At 35.6% G+C, this 21,925-nt stretch overlaps 3 protein-coding genes across 3 annotated transcripts; 1 reads left to right on the top strand and 2 right to left on the bottom strand.

Moving 5' to 3' along the window:
• Positions 1 to 6,186: 6,186 nt before the first annotated feature.
• LOC123684521 lies at positions 6,187 to 6,898 on the bottom strand. Its single transcript, XM_045623815.1, has one exon. It carries the CDS (start codon positions 6,814 to 6,816, stop codon positions 6,199 to 6,201), a length of 618 nt encoding a protein of 205 aa, XP_045479771.1. The 5' UTR covers positions 6,817 to 6,898; the 3' UTR covers positions 6,187 to 6,198.
• A 286-nt stretch (positions 6,899 to 7,184) lies between these two features.
• LOC123684564 lies at positions 7,185 to 10,125 on the bottom strand. The gene is made up of 3 exons (XM_045623858.1): positions 8,622 to 10,125; positions 7,416 to 8,342; positions 7,185 to 7,267 (listed from the first exon to the last, which is right to left on the bottom strand). The coding sequence occupies exons 1-3, from the start codon at positions 10,123 to 10,125 to the stop codon at positions 7,185 to 7,187; spliced, it is 2,514 nt and encodes an 837-aa protein (XP_045479814.1).
• An 8,348-nt stretch (positions 10,126 to 18,473) lies between these two features.
• Positions 18,474 to 20,039, top strand: LOC123684133 (fork head domain transcription factor slp2-like). Its single transcript, XM_045623275.1, has one exon. It carries the CDS (start codon positions 18,561 to 18,563, stop codon positions 19,461 to 19,463), a length of 903 nt encoding a protein of 300 aa, XP_045479231.1. The 5' UTR covers positions 18,474 to 18,560; the 3' UTR covers positions 19,464 to 20,039.
• Positions 20,040 to 21,925: the final 1,886 nt, after the last annotated feature.

The raw sequence follows: 21,925 nt of genomic DNA, 5'->3' as shown, positions 1-21,925 counted from the left end.
ACAAATAAGGTGATTTTTATAATATCTAGCGGTGTGGTTCGAATACGAAGCTATTCATTTCGAAATCTGAATCGAATTTTTCATTAACACTAAAGTGAAGGCTCTGTACAGTAACAATACATGCAGTGGCGTCTGCGATGCACCAAGGTTCTTTTTGTAAGCCTTTCTTTCCAATGATTTCTAGATTTTCTCTAAGATAAGTTGAATTAATGAAAGATTTGCAATGCTTTAGACCAGAGATGGGTTGATGACGTTATATGCATAATTTGAAGTTCACAAAAGTCAACATTTTCAAATTATTGTTTAATTAGAGGGGTTTAAAGCTCAATTACTGGCAATAATAAACCGATATCAATCAAGTCGATATCAATTTCGGCAAAAAACACCAAATCCCCAAGAACAAGAGTAAAGTCGACCTCTAAAAAAGAAATAAGGCGATTTAATAACCACAACATAAAAAGCCAACAACAAAAAAACCAAAACCGAACGGTAAGAGGACGCGGGGAGACAAGTTGACGAGATTAAGATGTCAAAGAGATCGGAGCAGAAACCGTAGCGGCGTATTTCAAACGCGTTCATTTATTTTCTGGACCGGTGACACGCCGGATTCTCCACGCAGATTACCTGGGTACATCTCGTGACTATTGCTGGTGGTGGTGAGGCTTTTGTCAATTAAGACCCTCGGTTTTTAATGCAATCTCGGTCATTCGGGTCACATGACGTTCTTTTATTTTCGTTGACCGTTCGGCTTTTCGTTTTCGCGTTGATTTTTCATAATCGGATGTTTGCCTCGGCTTTTTATAGTGTTGGCTGATCTGGGAAAGTGGGTTTCGACGGAATCGTTCGGTCGATAATAGTTCGTATTGTATTTTTTAAATCTTTTAAGTTAACATTTGGAAATTCTTTTAACGAATAATGATGAAAAAGCGATAAAAATAAATACTCAAAAATACTTAAAAAATGGCGCACTGATGTGATTTCAGGAGTAGGGAATTCAAACCCACCAATGGGGGATCCCTCTGAAATTCTGCGGGATCAAAATTGCGGGATTTTCCATGCGGAATCATAATTGAAATCGCATATTTGTCTATAAAAGCGCAAACGTCATTTGAAACGTCCCAGAAAGCAATAAACCAATCATAAGTATACGGACGAAGATGCAACACTAGTTACTGTTGAAACTACACTACGATTCATGATCAGCATTTTGAGAAGTCATTATAACTGGACTTGAGTAAAGAAATGATTAAGTCTTTATTTTCTAGAATAAAAAAGCGCCCTTCGTTAATGACAAGTATGGTACCGTATTTAGAAAACTAAGGCAAATATCTAAAATTTCTGGGAAACAGTACAAATGGCCAAGAAGACATATTCGTATACTTCATAGCAAATCAACATTACGAAATGAAATTCAGAGTTCGACTGACAGACTGCGAAAAGAGACGACTTTAGAATACAAAACACAATCCGAAACTGAAGACCATGCCACATATGCTGATGAGGATAAGGTGTGTACATTATTTCAGGAATTATCGAAAAAAAATTGATGAAATTACCGATGCTGAAACTTCTTCTGGACGTAAGTTACGCCCTTGAAACCTCAGTATGTTTTAGATCGGAACTTGATGTTTGAAAAACGTTTTTATTCGAGAGGTCTGTGACGAATAATTCAGGAGATATAACGATTTTTAGAGGCAAATTCAATTTTTTTCCAAATTTCGCGTTCGAATTCCCTCAGAACTGTGAGGTCTACGCAAAATCTGAGAAGCGGTGCCATAATTGACGATCCTTGATTAGCCGAATTTCGATCTCACCTGAAAAATTTTTTGGCGAGAAATTTCGTGAAATTTTCCATACCTAACCCTTAGAAAAATGAAAAAAAATTAAAAGTTCCTTCATGGGACTTTTGTACCATTTTATTGATTAACAATTTTTAGAGGCAAATTCAATTTTTTCCCAAATATCGAGTTCAAATTTCCTCAAACCTGTGAGCTCTACGAAGAATAGGTGAGTGGTGCCAGAATTGACGATCTCTGATTAGCCGAAATTCGATCTCACCTGAAAAATTTTTGTCCAAAAATTTTCGAAAAATTTTTTTCTCTTAGAAAATTGCAAAATAAATTTGAGTTCCTTCATGGGTATATGTATGGAATATTGTATCATTTTATTGATTGATTCGACTATGTAGATCAGGAAAATGCTTGCAGTTTGGCGATCAGTAGGTACATTATTTCAGAAATTATAGGTAAAAATCTGAAATTTTCGAAAAAACCATGAAAGAAATTCCCGAGGCTGCAACTTCTCCTGGACGTAAGCTACACCCTTGAAACCTCAGTATGTTTTAGATCGGGACTTGATGTTTGAAAAACGTTTTTATTTGAGGGGTCTGTGACGAAATATTCAGTAGATATAATGATTTTTACAGGCAAATTCAATTTTTTCCCAAATTTCGAGTTCAAATTTCCTCGAAAACGTGGGCTCCATGAAGAATCGGTGTGTCGTGCCAGAATTGACGATCTCTGATTAGCAGAATTCCGATCTCACCTGAAAAATTTTTTGTCCAAAAATTTTCGTGAAATATTCCATACCTTAGAATATTCTAACCCTTAGAAAATTGAAAAATAAATTTAAGTTCCTTCTTGGAAATATTGTATCATTTTATTGATTGATTCGAATATGTAGATCAGGAAAATGCTTGCAGTTTGGCGATCGCAACATTATTACAGAAATTATAGGTAAAAATCTGAAGTTTTCGAAAAAAAAATGAATAATATTTCCGACACTGCAACTTCTCCTGGACGTAAGCTACGCCGTTGAAATCCAAGTATGCTTTGGATAGGAACTTGATGTTTGAAAAACGTCTTTATTTGAGGGGTTTGTGACGAATAATTCAGGAGATATAATGATTTTTACAGGCAAATTCAATTTTTTCCAAAATTTCGAGTTCAAATTTCCTCGAAAACGTGGGCTCTATGGAGAATCGGTGAGCCGTGCTAGAATTGACGATCTCTGATTAGCCGAATTCTGATCTCATCTGAAAAATTTTTGTCCAAGAACTTTCGTAAAATTTTCCATATTATCCCATAGAAAATTGAAAAAAAATTTTAAGTTCCTTCATGGGAATATTGTATCATTTTATTGATTGATTCGATCATGTAAATCAGGAAAATGCTTGCAGTTTGGCGGTCAGTACATTATTTCAGAAATTATAAGTAAAAATCTGAAGTTTTCGAAAAAAAAATGAATGAAATTCCCGAGGCTGCAACTTCTCCTGGACGTAAGCTACGTCCTTGAAACCTCACTTTGTTTAAGATCAGAACCCGATGTTCAAAAAAAGGTTTGTATTTGAGAGGTCTGCGACGAATAATTCAGGACTTATGGAGATTTTTGGATGGGAATTCAATTGTTTCCCAAATTTCGAGTTCGAATTTCCTCAAAACTGTGTGGTCTACGCAAAATCTGTGAGCGGTGCCAGAATATTGACAATCCCTGATTAGCCGAATTTTGGTCTCACCTGAAAAAATTTTGTCCAAAAATTTTCGTGAAATTTTCCATATCTAACCCTTAGAAAATTGAAAAGAAAAATAAAAGTTCCTTCATGGGATATTTTCTATCATTTTATTGATTGATTCGACTTTGTAGATCAGGAAAATGCTTGAAGTTTGGCGATCAGTACATTATTTAAGAAATTATAGGTAAAAATCTGAAATTTTCGAAATATAGTTTGAGACCATTCGTGTCTCATCATTCGAAAAATAAAGACAACGGGACCGCTCAAAATAATGATTTATTTCTGATCTCTAATCGTGAAGTGAAAATTGGCAGTATCAATTGATCGCCAGTCTGTTAGTTGAAGGAATCACCGAGTAGCCACTGCTTTCCCGGGCAAGGTGTCAGGTGTCAATTACATGCCACGATTCGCTAACAGCTGTCGTAAATAAGAAACCTTGCATTCGATCTCTACGACCTCCCGCTGGACCTAATAACTATAAATATTGCCAAATTGTAACGCGATATGTAGGGATATTCTTATGGTGTGGGATATCACCACGTCTGTTGGTAGCATTGCGTTTCCCCCAGCTTCGTTAGCCACTTTTATTCGTTTTTTTTTTAATATGATGTTCGACATCAGCACCTAATTTGGGTTTTATTTCGTTATTTACGTGCTGTGTGAATATTGTAGGGTTGAATTTGAATCATAAAAAAGAGAAAAACGACACCATTAAAACTCCTGAAGTGGAAAAAGTGATTGAAAGCAAATAATATGAAAACGAAGATATCAACGGAAATTTTCAAGAAAATCACTCTCTCGGCGCCAGGAGCTTTTGAGCACCAATCTAGGGATTCATCAAGCCGAGTAGCTTGACATTTTAACTAACCATTTGACTTGAAAATCAAGCTCCTGAAAAATTACATACTTGAGCTTGATTTGACTCTAGATATTTATTGCTTGGATTGATATCAAGTTACTTCATATTACTTGAGCTTGATATGTTCGCGTCGCACGGAATATATTTCTGCAATCTCATGCGTACTTAGACTGAATAAGAGGATTCCTCGAGCGCCGAAAGGCTAAAGCATTCGCCAGTGTGACTTTATTAATAGTTTTCTCACAGTTCTATGAAATCTATTGGTAGATTTTTGTACTTTCAGAAATATCTTTCCAAACTTGGCCAAAATGGCCAAAGGATTTTTTATCAACGCCAGCATTTACAGCTCCTGTTGAGAGACAATTCTCCAGAGCTGCTCTTACAGTTAAAAAATCCGGAATAGGTAAGGTGACAAATCTATAAGATGCCTCATGTGTCTAAGATCCTGGATGGAAAATAAAGGAATCAAACAAAGCCTGGAGGTTTCTCAATAACTTCATTTCATTATTATTTTGTTATGATTTATAGTGATTTAATTTATGTTTCTTTTCCAAAAAAGTTTTCGGTTTTTTTATACAATAAATTTAATAAATAAAAGTGTTTTTGCGAGGTTCCTTCTGATTCATCATTTTTTTAATGATGTGACACTACACAATGCTAAATATCACGTAGCTTGATAGAATTCAAGTACTTGATAAATAAATACTTGACTTGACTTGAGATTGAAAAAGTACTACTTGACTTGAGCTTCCTATGCATTACGGAAAGATTATGGTAGAGATAATAGTCCATCTGAGCTTACAATTGATAAGACAGTGAAAAAATTTCAAATAGATTGGATCTGTAACTCATCTCTTAAGGCCCATACATCATCAAAGAGGACTCTCGACCGAAAATATTGCTGCAGTGAGTGAAAGTGTTGAAGAAAATCCAAGTTTATCCATTTCTCGGCGCGAACAACATATGGGCCTCTCTCACGGCACGCTAAAGGCGGCCACTCACGATGCTCCCATGTTCGAGCGTTTACAGTCGGACAGCTCGGGACACGACCGCACGACTGTAAATTAGAGAATGAACTTGACTGCCCGACTGGAATCTCTTGAACGCCTGCTACCAAACGCTCGAAAAAACTCTTCGTTAGTGGCGGGCATAAGGCGTATTTTGCAAACGGATTGGCATCTCCATCCTTATAAGATTCAGCTGACACAAGAACTGAAGCCAGTTGACATGGAGTCTGATTCCGACAATTTTTTGCTTGGAATTTTCTTCAACGATGAAGCACATTTGTCACTCGGTTACCATGTGGCACGACAAGGGCCTTAATATGAAAAAAGTAGCGAAGGACCGAAAATTGAAATTCGTGGAGAAATGATTTCTGCCTACCTTGGTAAAGGAAAGTCCATGAAATGTCCTTGGCTGATAGATCTTCGCCGTCGAACGGGTGGTAGACGGAACACTCAATCTCGCACAACCGAAGAAACGGTATTGTTCTTGAAAATAGAGTCGACTCGAAAATGTTTATGAAAAGAAAATATTGCGTTTAACACAACGAAAGAGCGAGAGGAAATCTGTATGAAATGTCCATATGCACGGACGGGTCTTGAATGAATCCTCGCGCATCTGGCATCTATCAAATCTCCAGCATATGTTTTCCCGCGGTACATTTAAATGAATGATATTCTCTGAATTAGGAAAACAACGAATTTATTAACAATAAAAGGAAAACAAAGAAAATAAGATGAGTTTACTAGTTGCAGTAACATAACCGCTCACCTAAAATAGAATATTTTACACGAAAAAAGAGTTGACAAAAAAAAAAAAAAAAAAATTATTGAAGTGGTAAAGGGCATAACTTAACCACCGGCCTCTGCAGTATACCTTGAGTTGTACGGACACTAGCTACTCGAGCTATTTTATCAGCACCATGGTGCAATTTTTCGATTCGTCCTAAACGCCAGCGCAATGGAGGAAGCTGATCATCTTTGATAAGTACGAGTGTACCTATTGAGAGACAATCGGTGGTTTTATCGAACCACTTCTTACGTTGTTGTAACGTGTTTAAATATTCCAAGTGCCACCGTTTCCAAAAATCTTGGTGGATACGCGTCAAAAGCTGCCAACGTGAAAGTCTTCCCATTGAAAGGTGTGATAAGTCCGGTTCAGGTAACGCAGTCAATGGCGCTAAGGTGAGAAAATGTCCCGGCGTTAACGCCGATATGTCATTCGGGTCATTACTAAGTGGACAAAGCGGGCGCGAGTTGAGAAGAGCTTCTATTTGCGTAAGTACTGTGTAAAATTCCTCATAAGTAAGAATTTGATCACCTATGATTCGAAGCAAGTGCGATTTAACGGATTTTATTCCGGATTCCCAAAGTCCTCCAAAATGTGGACCAGAAGGGGGATTAAAGCTCCATTTTATTTGTTCCTCAATCAGCGCATTTTGCATATAGTTTGAGAGCTCTCGATATGCTCCTTTGAAGTTCGTTCCGCCGTCACTAAATATATGATTGCATCGTCCTCGTCGAGCAATGAATCGATGTAATGCAGCGAGAAAGGCGTTGGACGTGAGATCTGAGACGAGTTCCAAATGTAATGCCTTTGTTGTAAAACATACAAACAGGTATATGTACGACTTGAACGATTTAGAACCGCGAGTTCGAGACATAGTTGTTTGAAATGGCCCACCATAGTCTACACCCACACATTGAAAAGGCTTGAGCTGATTCACTCTTAGAGAGGGCAAATTACCCATTAAAGGCTGAGAAGCCTTTGGTTTCACCCTGAAACAGGTATGACAACGAGAAATAACTTTATTTATCGCTTTTCGAGCGGACAATATCCAAACTTGTTGAGTAAGGAGAAATTGTAGAGTTTGGGCACCTGGATGATGGTAAACTCTATGGAAATGCTGAATTATAAGTTCAGTGAGTCGATGAGAAGACGGAAGAAGGGCTGGGTGTTTATGGTCATACGAAAGACCAGAAAATGAAAGTCTGCCGCCCACCCTGAGAACACCATCCTCGCCAATGAAAAGATTCAACTTACGAAGACCCTTCGAAATAGGTTTTTCATTCTGAATATTAGCAATATCTGCCTGAAACACAGATTGCTGTACTTGCTTGATGATGAAGGTGAAAGCATGTTTGAGGTCCATCGATGATACAATTCCATTTATACGAGACTTGGAGTTTTTCAGGTTATGAACGAATCTGAAAACGTAAACCACTATACGCTGAATCTTGGACAACGACGAGAACTTCGAAAGCAACTCAGGTACAAATTGCGAGCAGACAAATGTGGGCAAAGAAATGTGACGCTCTTCCTCCCTCACGAGATTCTGATCACTTTCCATTTCTCTGCGATCGAAAGTGGTTTCCTCTGAACGGAGCCAGTATGGTCCCGCCCACCATAATGTACAATTCAGAAGTTCAACTGGCGTCAAACCACGTGAAGCACAATCAGCGGGGTTATCCCTAGATTTGACATGATACCAGAGTTCTGGCGAAACCAATTCCTGAATCTGAGTCGTTCGATTACTGACGAACGATTTCCATCGATGAGGGGAGGATCTGATCCATGTCAGAGCGACTGTGGAATCGGACCAGGCAAAAACTTTGCTTATCTGAAAGGCGGATGAATAGATCGAGAGAACTAAGGAAATGAGTTTAGACAAGAGAAGACAGGCGCAGAGTTCCAATCTAGGAATTGAAATTCTCTTTACCGGAGAAACCTTCGATTTGCCACATACGAATGATGTACCAACAGATCCGTTGGGATAGAAAAATCTAAGGTAAATGACAGCAGCATAACCTCGTTCACTACTGTCTCCGAAGCCATGGAGTTCGCATCGTGAATAGGAACCTGATGCCAACAGTCTAGGAATTTTGAGCTTTGCTAGTTCGTGCAATTCAGATTTGCACTGATTCCAGCGATTGTTTACCTCCACTGGGAGAGAATCATCCCATTGCAAGCCTAAAGTCCAGAGATGCTGGATTAAGTGCTTTGCAAGAAAAGTAAATGGGGCAAGAAATCCGAGAGGGTCAAAAATACGTGAGAGATCAGACAGGATAGATCGTTTTGAGCAGACCTCACCAGATGACTTCACTGAGTAAGAAAATTCATCCAATGAAGGAAACCATTTCAAACCAAGAATCTTAATGGCAGAGTCGGCATCAAAGTTTATGGAATGCTGATGTTGGTGGTCTAAAGGAACACGCGAAAGTAATTCATGGCTATTGCTACACCACTTACGAAGCTCAAACCCACCACATTCCAACAATGATATCAACTCATCCACCAAAACTTTGGCCTGTTCGAGATCATCACAGCCAGTGACAATATCGTCCACGTAAATATCCCTGAGCAGGATTTTGGAAGCATTTGGGAAAGAGGCTCCTTCGTCCTCAGCTAGTTGAGACAAAGTTCTAAGAGCAAGAAAAGGAGCAGGCGCAACTCCGTAGGTAACACTGTTTAATCGATATGCACCGATAGGCTCTGACGGAGAAAACCTCCAAAGAATTCTTTGGTAATCACGATGTGAGGGCTGAATCAAGATTTGACGATACATCTGTTTTATATCGGCCGTGAAAACGAAAGTGTGGACACGAAAATTCAACAGAATTACAAAAATATCTTTCTGTAATTTAGGACCAATCAAGAGAGCATCATTCAAGGACAATTTACCTGGAAGGTGAGCTGATGCGTCGAACACTACTCGTAACTTAGTCGACGCACTATCAGGCTTGATGATACAATGATGAGGGATATAGAAATTATTTTCAGTTTCGACATCGGTGATTACTGACGACATATGATTACTACTCAAATAATCTTTCATGAAATGACAATACTCCTGGTAAACTTCTGGAGTTCTTATAAGTCTACGTTCGAGCGACAGAAAACGACGCAGAGCTAAAGAATATGTATCCCCAAAACAAACGCATTTGCCACTTTCAAATGGCAATGCAACCGTGTATCGTCCCGAAGCATCTCTCGAATGACCTTCAACAAAGAGTTGTTCACAACGTTGATCCTCTGGTGAAGAGGATGTTGTTGTTGGCACCTCTTCGAGTTCCCAGAACCTCTTTAATGTGGAATTCAAAGAAGAATCACATAAAGACAAATGAAATGAATTCATTGAGCGACTAGGAGACTGAATTCGCCCCATGAAAACCCAACCGAAAACAGTTTCTAGGGCTGTAGGTTCCGAACCGTTGCCTTTGATTCGACCGTCCTTGAGTACAAGTGGGAAAATATCTGCACCAAGAAGAATGTCCACAGAATGTGGAGTAGAAAATTCAGGATCTGCTAATTTTTTGTTGGAGATGCATTTCCAATTGGAAAATTGGACTAAAGAGGTCGGCATTTGTGTACAAATTTTTGGGAGAACTACAGCGTCAAAGGTGAAAGATGAATTGATCTGACCTGTAGGGCGAATAGAGCAGACAGTGCTACCAGAAGCAGTAGATGAACTTTCCCCTATGCCAGTAATTGAAAGTGCAGTCTTTGAAATTTGCAATCCTAACTTATTAACACAAGATTGGGATATGATATTAATTTGAGAACCGGCGTCTAATAAAACTCGAACTTTCTGAAAGTTACCCCAAGCGTCTTGGATGTCTACTTGAGCAGTAGCCAATAAAACTGTGGAGTTGGCAGGCAAAAGATTCACTGAGTTGGAATGCGAAAAATAAGAGGTTTGACTCTGCGATTGGCATGATTCGTTCTGAGGTACATCGTCTGATGGACTGCGCATGTGCAATAAAGAATGATGTTTTTTATTACAGGTTCGACATGTTGATTTCGAGGAACAGTTATTTAATTGATGCCCAGAATGAAGGCAATTGATGCACCAATTCTTATCTTTGACAATTTTGAAACGATCTGAGGCAGTTTTTCCCAAAAACGAAGGACAGTTGTAAATATTATGAGATGACTTGCAATAATTACAGCTAATGCCTTTTTTATCTGAATTATTTTTCGACTGAACTAAAAGAGCGGAATTTCGTTTACTTGAAGTATTATTGAATTTTGAAGTTCGAGAATCAGAAAACTGTTGAGATTTTGAAGGAACAGAAAGAGCCACTGATTCTAGAGCTACACATTGATCAGTTAAGAAAGTTTGCAAATTGATAAATGAAGGAATGTCTGTTGAGCATTCCTGTAATTCGAATCGTTTAATGGTGGCTGTGTCTAATTTTTGAATGAGCAGATGAAATAAAACAAAGTCCCACTGATCAGTAGGCAGACCTAAGTTTTTCAACACAGCTAAATTTTCCGAAAATACCTCCAGAATCCGTCTAAGTCCGGATGCCGACTCACTGTGAAGTTTTGAAATATTATAAATTTCATTCCAACATGTATTAGCTAAGAGGCGTCTATTTTGATATCTATCAGTTAGAGTTTGAAAGGCGTTTTCATAATTTTGAGCGGTCAAAGGAAAACCTTTGAGCAAATTAAGAGCTTGAGAAGAAAGTGAACTTAATAGATATTGAAATTTTTCGATTTGACTCAAATTAGAATTCTCGTGAACTAAGCTTTTGAATAAGTCATAAAACGTTGGCCATTCCTTATAATTACCATCAAAAATAGGTAAAACGATTTTAGGAAGTTTAACACTTGGCGATTTTGATATACGATTGGTCTCAGGTATAACGACAGGAAACAAATTCACGTAGATCGTTTTGATTGTGAAATAATTATCGGTAAACGCAGCTCTAACTGATTTTTCGGCGTTGTAATCTGGTTCATCTGAATTTGCTAAAAGTACTATGATAGCACTGTGCAGAGTTTGAAATTCGCTGTGAATTTCTTCCAGACTTTCGTATCTTAAACGAAATCGTACGTGAAGACTTTGATCAGTTACCGCAGCCTGAGCTAAAACCAAAATTTCCTCGATGTCATCAATGAGAACTTGACGTCGTGCTTTATTCTGTTTCACTTTAGAATTCATTGTGAGTGGAATGAGCTGTTCTACGATTCAAAGTATACTGCAGTTATAATGTTAGGTCGAAAGTTTATTTTGAAAAGTTTTTCAAATTGAACGAAAATGAAAATATCAATAACAAAGTATGGACACTATAGATCGATAAATGTTCAAACAAGAACAATACCTGACAGAAAGAGCGAGAATATAGAAATAGAGAAACGAAATAATCGAAAGTAAACAATCATGAAATTGTTTACGAAAAGTCAGGTTATTGTTATTGTTCGACAATGAGAGGTTATCCACTGAAAATACGTCGTCTATGGTTGAGAAGACGCTGAATGTCAACACACTGCGCTTATCAGTTTTTTTATGAGCAGAACAATATGGAAATGAAATGAATTAAATTCAGAGTTTCCTAACCAAAAGAATTTAGAAATAAGGTTCAAATATCCGGCTCGATTGGACCAATATGGCACGACAAGGGCCTTAATATGAAAAAAGTAGCGAAGGACCGAAAATTGAAATTCGTGGAGAAATGATTTCTGCCTACCTTGGTAAAGGAAAGTCCATGAAATGTCCTTGGCTGATAGATCTTCGCCGTCGAACGGGTGGTAGACGGAACACTCAATCTCGCACAACCGAAGAAACGGTATTGTTCTTGAAAATAGAGTCGACTCGAAAATGTTTATGAAAAGAAAATATTGCGTTTAACACAACGAAAGAGCGAGAGGAAATCTGTATGAAATGTCCATATGCACGGACGGGTCTTGAATGAATCCTCGCGCATCTGGCATCTATCAAATCTCCAGCATATGTTTTCCCGCGGTACATTTAAATGAATGATATTCTCTGAATTAGGAAAACAACGAATTTATTAACAATAAAAGGAAAACAAAGAAAATAAGATGAGTTTACTAGTTGCAGTAACACCATGTAAACCAGCAAAACTGTTCCATGTAACTACTGAGAGACCCTTACATCCATAGAAAGTCACTGTATGGTGTGCAATTTAATTTGGTCTGGTGAAGTGAGTGGAGAGAGTATTTCTTTGAAAACGAAGAAGGTGTCACTCAAACCGTCAATTATCATCGCTATAGCCAAATGATTACCGAATATTTGGGCCTGTATGACTGAAAATTGGAAGAGATGTGGTTCGAACAAGATGATGCAACATGCCACAACCTTTTGACTTTATTGGAGGATGATTTCCAGGCCATGTGTATTGGCCACCAAGATCTTGAGATTTATCACCTTTTGATTTTTTTGTGTTATGCGAAGAATCGTTTATGCCGATAATACTCAAACTATTGACGATCTAAAAACCAACATCCGTCAAGTTATTGGTGAAATATTGCCTGAAATGCGAAAACGAGTCATTGGAAATTACGTCACAAGGAACGAGTACTGTAAGTGATCATGCGGGGGCATTGAAATGATGTATTCCATAAAAGCCAAGTCCATTACCTATATTGAATCGATATTTTAAATGAGAGCGTGTTTTGTTTACGTTTACTTCCGGAAGCACAAAATGGGATAACCATTAATAAATGAGATGTGTTTAATATGTTATCGGTTATTTTATCTAAATGAAGAGCTCTGATGAAAAGATTCTCTTGAAATTCCTCATGATTTTTTGTATAGATAAACTGAACCCTTGTACGGAAAATCAGATATTTCAAAAGACACAAGTTTGTATTAGATATAACTTCAAAACTAATTGCAATAAAATACGAATTATTTCACCAACATATTCTACTGAAAAAAGGGTCAATTTTTGTTTCATTTTTATAGCAACAGTATAATATAAAGTTATGAGAACTTTTATTCACGCCATTTTGCAATTTTCTCTTATAGCTTGAAAACTGTTGAATGAAGTGGTTGCGGTTTTCACCAAACTAATTCTATCAAAAATCGAGTCCGAATAGGGCCATTCATTTCCTTCTAGCTCAAAGGGATTCTGAGATCCCTCCACTATATCTACGACGATTTTGGGTCACTAGATACAATAAGATCCCATGAATAAGCAAGATATACACTGTGTCCGTAAAGTATGGAACAAATTCATTTTTAGCTAAACAGACCATTTTAAGAAATAATCTTTAAACACGTCGATTTTTTATTTTAATTTACCGTATTTTAAAATAATAATCTAATACACAGGGTGAATTACTTTCGAGTTATGACGTCATCGTCATTTTTTTAAATGGAACACCCCCATTTTGTCTCAATTTTCCGATTACTCTAGTTGAGCTGATTCCAAAAATGTATCACATGTTGATTCCAATTGGTACATGGTGGACAAAAATACTATAGCTTTGTGTGTGCTCATAAAGTAACGCGTAACATTCTTTATTTGTTAAATTAACAATGTTATTAAAAATACTTATTGTCTAGCGGCAATTGGTTTGAATGTAACACGCTGTAGTTTGTTACATTTTTAGATTAATAAAAATGAGCTGTTTCCAAACATGTTTGGTACTTGTGGTCTAGCAGACAGAATATGAAAGAAATTATTTCTTATCAATTTAAAAAAAAAATAGTCATCTAGTTTTTTGTGAAATGTCATTATTTGTTTATTGCCGCTAGAAAATAGGTATTATTGATAATATTGTTAATTTAACTAATAAAGAATATTACGCCTTACTTTATGAGCCAAAACTATTGTACTTTTGTCCACCCTGTACCAATTGGAATCAACATGTGATACATCAGCTCAGATAGAGTAATAATAATAATAATAATAAGAGACAAAATGGGGGTGTTCTATTTAAAAAAACTGACGGTGTCCTCATTACTCGAAAGTAATTCATCCTGAATATTATATTGAAATACGGTAAATTAGATTCAAAAATAGACGTGTTTCAGGATTATTTCTTAGAATGGTCTGTTTAGCTGAAAATGAATTTATTCCATACTTAACGGACACAGTGTAGGTATAATAGAAGTTGATGATGATCATGAATTTTGCATTATCAGTTTGACCAAATAGAAAGAAGAAAGAGTTTTGCTGATTGTTATTTGCTGAACTCAACGAATTCGAAAATAATAGTTTTGGAAAATTGCAATTCTGTTGACAGATGATTGAGCTGTAGGTAATTGAAGTTATTGATGAATATAAGGTGAATTAGAAGGAAGACAAAAGAGGCTCATATAGTATTAAGGGTCAAAAGATGACAGCTTCAAAAGTGAGAATAGTCTAAATAGAGGGCCATTCAAAAGAATGAAATCTTTTTTAGAAAATCACCTCTGTTTTCGAGGAATGGGAGCTCAAATGTTCTACGTTACAAATTTACAACTCTTATATTTCTATTATTTCCTAAGTAGGGTTCTGATCATCTATTTTCCGTTAGGATTTTGAAAATGCCGTTTTCTGTAACTCTCAAAACTGTCGAAATTTTTTTCTAATATTTTCTAGGCTGCAAATTTATTTCAAGTAGAATATAGAAAAAAACACGGGATCTTTAAACCGACTTTCAGCTGATTACGTTTTTGTACGGAATATTCTTTTTCCTCTGAGGAATGTCTTTATGAATATTACCTACAGATTTCCAGAGAAAATTATATCGAGAACAGACAATCGAGTTGTTCCCTCGGTTGTTCCAAAGAAAAATCTCTGATAATAAATGAATTGGTAAGCAAATAACTCGAAAATGTCGAAAAACTCAATATCTTTGGAACAAATGACATTTTTGAAAAATTGGTAACGAGATGGTTATTGACAAATCTGGGCGAAAAAACTGCTTTGAAAATATAGCGTGTCCCATTTAAGAAACACCAACTTTCCTCTATATCTCTAAAGATTCTTGAAGATTTTTTCTCTTAGTCTTATAATTCTCGAGATGCATTCAATGAGCATCGAATTTGGGACACCCTGTAGGTACTTATCAAGAAATGAATTTATGTCCCGCCCTTATCTAACATTAAAATTATTCATAGAAGATTGGGTAGCTGATATTCTCTAATGCAGAATATTATTGATGAATTCTGAAAAAATTATTATTATTATCTCAGTACCTACCTAGATAGATTACATCTACGTATACCGGATATTTTTTCAAGTTGAATCAGTCAAAAATTTCGAAAAAGAAACATATTACGGAAAAATGTTTCAAATAAAAGGTTGATGGTTTTTAGGGGGAAGTTCGTTTATGCCTTTTCCAGTTAATTTCCATTTGACGAGGGGGGTACGAAGGCAACTTTGGAATTTCAAATGAGAACCCCGTTTTTTGCAGCAGTGGCGATGCCAACTTTCAAGGATAGGAGTAAGCAAGGAGGGGCCAGGATTTTTTAAGCTAGGCCAATATTTCCAGAGCCATCTAGTTTACGTTAAATTCATGATGTAAATTTTTTGCTCATGCGATATTTCAGGGGGGGTAAAAAAAAATTAAGGGGGGCCCCACTCCTTTCCTGGCACTGGCTTCACAGATGGATGGGTCTGTATTCGAGTTTGAATTTTCCGACTGAATGATCTTAACTTACCCGTTCCATCAAGCATTCACATGAATTCGGACGTTTTTTGCTGAACTGTTTGTTTTGAGTAGGTACATGTAGTGTCATTTGAAAAGTCGAATTTATTTTTTTTTTTTTGGTTCGAAATACTTCCTATTTATCAATAAGGACGAATCAATTGCAAGAATATTATTTGGAATCTATTTGAAAAGTTTGTTATACGGTAATTACAATTATACGATAATTCGATGTTAGTTGTCAGAACATTTTGATTCGAAACAATTCTATATATTGCTGCTCTAGTAGTAGCAGTAGTAGTAGTAGTAGGTATTCATAATGATTTCAAAAAGATTATAAATGACAATAAATCAAAGCTCCCAAAAATTGGCAGCATCAACAACAAATCGGTTAAATGTTGAGTTCTGACTCAAAGCTCCGTTAAGATTGTAAATTTTGGATTTTGCATGGGATGTTATAGAAGAGAGACATTTATGACTTCATCTCCATTCTGCCCATACGAATTAGACTTCTGTATTTGCAAACAAGCCAAAATATTTTCTGAAATACCTAATTTGCAACTCCCCGCAACGGTAGTAAAGCATGTCTTTAATGGCAAAAGTAGTTAAGACCTCTAAGATGCACTTCCAACTACCTAATCCTGAAAAATGACCATTTGAATACCTATACTTGTCAACCATCTAGATGTTTGATAAAACGACGTTTATAGTTTTCATTATATTGCCCTAAAATAGAAAAAAACGTACCAATTTGATACATATGTTATCCGTATAACATTAAAAATGAAGTTATATAAAAATATTAAATGTTTACAAAAATTCTCCGTTATCCTTATATTATACCTTACAAAAAAGAATATTCTACTATGTAATTTTTTAAGATGACAAAAATATTCGACATATTCATTGAAATACTCACACATTCTGGTCAATTCCTATCAATGTTTGTTCTGAAGCCTCTTATTATGAAGCAGCTGCCTATTCATTTCGATGTAGAATGACCTCATGCAATATTTTATGTTGATCACATAACTAGACCCATTGAAAATTTAAGAAGAAATTACAAAACCAACGGAGTTAAAATTTTAGACGTTGAAATGAAAATAAAATTACAGCTAGTCACATGTTCAGTGCCATTCATAAACGAAATGTCTGAGGACTGTCTTCATGAGTGTTATCTATACAGACTTCTAGAAAAAATTATAACGAGAACAGGACGATCAAGAAACCCAATATACCTAGTGTTTATACCAAGCATTATGCAGGAGTAACCTGGTATAATAATAAAGACAATATAAGAGAGATCAGTTGCAAATTACACTGAATACTACTGTATTCAGTAATCAGTAATCAGATCAGCGGTTGGTCACCCATGGTATATAAGCAACCAACAAATAAGAATTGAAAATTGCAACTATTAATAGTAAATAGTTAAGGAATGAAGAAGAGAATAGAGACGCTATAAGAGCACGAGATTAGCGAATTTAGAAAGATAATACAAACCACAATAAGAAAGACAGATAAGAGGAATTACCTCTTTTAAAGAACCAAATAGAAGTAAAAAATGACATGCAGAAGGGAGAAATGTAATGAAAGAAAGAAACAACTGTTATAGAAAGTGAAACTGTAATCAAATAACTTTAATGTAAAATCACTCTTACCAGCAGCTATACCTACTATGGGTTTCTAATTGTATTGTATTGCTTTTAATGGCCTTTGAACAATGTTTATACTGAATCACTTAACTTTTGAGTTTATCACAGTATTATGAAGTGAAAAGGTGAAGGGATTCCTAATTGTATTGGCTATTATTTTAATAACCCTCTAATAGGTACTATGATAGTTTTTCTGAAGAAAATAAATATGATAATTATTCCGGTTATTTATTTTTACTCATTAACAATCATTAAGTAGGTAGATGTTGTGAATGAATCTTTATATATGTATAAGTAGGTACCTATGTAGATAAATGAGTCAATATTGAATAAGTATTTATTCTTGTTTCGATAGATGTTAATGACTTTGTCAAGTTATGAACAGTTGAATTGAATTTTCGGTTCGTGGTTACCTACTTTATGTTTCCATTGTGTTGTTTTCCAGATGTAATAGATGACTGATTCAAATACCTAGGTACCATAACAAAACGTTTTTGCCGTTTAGGTCAACATATAAAAATAAAAACTTTAATTACCAAATTTATTTGAATTAAATAGGTATAGTTTAAGAAATTAGGTATCGAGTATAAAATTTTCAAGAAAACCCGAATATCCCAAAAAATCAATTATGAAATAAGAAGATAAAAACCAAAATTTGTTCTTATCCGATGAAAACTTTTTTTTTTTTTGATATCCCGCACAGCTCCACCACACCTTACCAAATCTTAATTTATTCATTAAACCCCAAAGGATTTGACTCGAATCAATTTTTTCCGTAGGCTAAACACCGAATCATCAATGACATCAACCCCTCACCAGTTGATATAAACAGAATGCAAAAACCTACAAATACAACAAAACAAACTAAAATTAAACAGCTTGGCACTAAGTTATTCACAAAATAAATCTCCCACCTCGATTTCTAGGGGCGGAACGTTAAAAAGGGCGGAGCAACCTCTAATACCACGTTCTGATTGGTCTGCCGTTTGGCCCCTATCGAAGTGGGGATTTGTACCAGATATTCCATCCGAACCTGTCTTATACTGGCAGTTTTAGTTAGGCCTCGAAGCAGCCAAGTCGTGCTACAGAGCAATAATAAGTAAAGTTGTGATTTTTATGAACTTTGGTTCGCAGTGTTATAATGGGAAAAAGCAGTTTAGTGACAGTTCCTGCAATGTCAACAACTCCCCTGAAGTCCTCATTCTCTATCAGTGCGCTGATGCCGGAATTATTTTTGGCAGATAACAACGATGTTGAAAAACAACGTGCACCAACTCCAGTTTCCGATTTAAGTGGTGAATCCGATTGTGACTTGGATGTTACGGGTACATCAACACCTTTGGATTGTAGTAATGATGGGGAAAAAGATGACCAATCGAAGGCAAAAGAAAAACCACCGTACAGCTACAACGCTTTGATCATGATGGCCATCAGAAGCAGTCCAGACAAGAGGTTAACACTTAACGGAATCTACGAGTACATCATCACAAATTTTCCCTACTACAAAGACAACAGGATGGGTTGGCAGAATTCAATAAGGCACAATTTGAGTTTGAACAAGTGTTTTGTAAAGGTGCCCAGACATTACGATGATCCTGGTAAAGGTAACTACTGGATGTTAGACTCTTCTGCCGAAGATGTTTTTATCGGAGGTACCACCGGCAAGTTGAGAAGACGATCGACAGCTGCTACAAGGTCCAGATTAGCAGCTTTCAGAAGGTCTCTCCAAATGCCGCCTCAGCTCTATTACCAGCAACAAGTTTGCCAAAGATACTCACCGTATTTCTTCCCAACACCTACGCCTGCTTCAGTGAGACCAATGTTTGGAAACATGCCTTTGCAACCACAAATGTTCGACATGGCAGCCTACTTCAGACAGCCCCATATGGATATGTACCAAAATTTGAGGTATTCCCAACATCCGACGCAATTGATGCCACCTTTGCCGTTTCCCATGTCTCCTTCAAGTGTTTCTTCATCACCTGAGCCAAGTCCCTCAGACAGTTTGTTCAAGCCAGTTACAGTTATTTCAAGACAATGTTAACTGGTATTCATTTGAATGTGAGTAGAAAAGGCGGTTTACCAAAGAATTAGGTTTAAGTTGTTAGTACAAAGTTGTTGTAAAATACATCTTTTGTTACATATTATGTTTGATCTCCAAATGTTTTTGTATAGAAAAAAGTATAAATATCTAATATATATTATTGTATAAATGTAAATATTCAATCTAAATGATATCTATTTATTGTATATATGTATATTATAATGAATTTTCAAATTGTATGTAAAAGTCAGTAGATCGAATTGAAAAATATGATATTCAACGAAATACACATTATTGAAATTTACTCAATGTTTTTATTTTCCTATAAATAATTAGAAATATAGGGATAAACTCTATCTAAATTAATGAGTATAAGAAAGATATAGGTGAACCCACCTATTCTCAGATTCTGTCGAGTATTTTCCTAGAAACATTTTCACTCTTAAAAACAATTAATTCAATTATCAAAATCAATCCTCATTTTAGTTCATAAACAAAAATGAACAGAATTGTTTTGATGTACATATTCATGTAAATGATATCTATTTATTGTAAATATGTAAATGCATGTATGTATATAATTGGTCAAATATGATATTTTAACTAAATACATGTTATTGGAATTTACTTAATGTTTTTATTTCCCTAAAATTTATTAGGAGGGTTACTTTTACCGAAAAGCATTTTTCCAGTAAAATTTTCTCTCTGATAAAAAAATGCATTCAATTCTTAGGAATACTTGTGCTACTTCGTAAACGAAAATGAAGGTGAAAGAAGCAAAAAAGTCTTATTGACTTCAAATTAGACACACTTGGTGCTAAAATTTATGAACCCAACCTTGAATAGGTACTAGGTGAATTGTAAAGTAGCATTGGTGATTTGGGTATCCCGCAGTAATCTGTTCCGGGAATACCTACCGATCTTCTGTACCTATATAGGTAGTGTTACCGTAGACGGCTACTATAAAGTTGAACGAAATTTTACAGTTAAATCGATTTTGGTGATTCAACTTGACTACTTTTTCGGTAATCTGCTATCAATTAGTAAATCTAAAGGTTTAAGAAATTTCGGTAGGTACCATATTTGAAAGGCAAAATTGCTAAGAGGACTTTGTAACTTGGATATTTCAAATGAACTATAATATGATGAATTTTATGACGTGAATGTTTCATCATAAAAATCAGGTGAAAAGTCGACGTACTAAAATGATTGTACAAGAACTCAGGGTCAATGACTACCATAAACTACATTCGTAATCTTGACGGTTCTATTCCATAGAAAGAATAAGAGAAAGATGGTCGATTTTAGTCAGGGTTATCCTTTTGTGGGTACCAAAATATTATCAGCATCAAAATAAATTTCATAAGGTAACTGTACTCTGAAAAATGTTTTAATTTTGCTCAATAAACTTATAATAATAATAATAAGGTACCTTAAGTAGTATATCAGGTACCCTAAGTACCTAATTGATGGAACTTATATACTGCTTAGCTTTGAACATTGTTCTCTCTTTACTGATTCGTAGATCAAATATCATTTTGTGTATTTTCCCTTCCATTCAGTTTTTATATTGGTTTCTTTGGCTTCTCTTGTTAAGCATAGGTATATTAATAAGCCCCTGAAATCTTGTTCTCAAATATTTAAATAGGTAGATACTATATTGATTATTTTTTCATACCAAATGTTAGAGAACGTTTGTAGGTCAACGTTCTGAAATTCAGAAGTTATAGCCAACGTTGAAAATTTAATAAGTTTCTTTTCACTATTTTCAACATTTCACGAAGTATTTTTGTTATAACTTCAATGTCTAATATTCTCAAGCTTAACAGATATAGTAAGCAATAATGAAATTATAAGAACAGGGTACACTCTTTTATTGTAGTTTATCTCAACTTTATATGCGATTAATATCAATTTATGAAAAAAGTAGTTTCCAAATTTATAGCGACGGGGTTTGAACCCGACATTGTTTGTTTCGAAATACAATTATAAATGTCCAAAGTTTCAACAATAACAATTAGAGCTAGTAAAGAGCGGTAAAAAAGATTGTGCTTAGATGAGTTGATCTCATGAGGAATCAACTTTTTCAAATTTGGTTTTGTATAAAAGTTCGTTCGAATAACTCTTATACTTTGTTGACGAAGAAAGCTCTAGAAACCGGATATTTTTATTTATTTTTTAGTTTCAATATTCTAGAACTGATGAAAAATTTTTCGTGAATTTGATACAATCATATACCCAATTAAAACATAAATTGTATCAATGATAATGGATATAATAGGTTTTATATCACCATTGAGTACATCATGACCTTGGGCATAATCCAAAAGTTTTACAGCCCCCGGTATAATATATCATGTGGACAGAACAATAATTTATTAGTTGAAATTATAACTAATTAATAACACTATGGATGGACTTCATTGCAATTAAGCAAATCTGAAAGGATCCTGTGGAATTTA

This window comes from Harmonia axyridis, chromosome 7, assembly GCF_914767665.1.
Source record: "Harmonia axyridis chromosome 7, icHarAxyr1.1, whole genome shotgun sequence".
Classification (NCBI taxonomy): domain Eukaryota; kingdom Metazoa; phylum Arthropoda; class Insecta; order Coleoptera; family Coccinellidae; genus Harmonia; species Harmonia axyridis.
The sequence above is the reverse complement of the archived record's forward strand: the minus strand, read 5'-3'. Positions and strand labels throughout refer to the sequence as shown.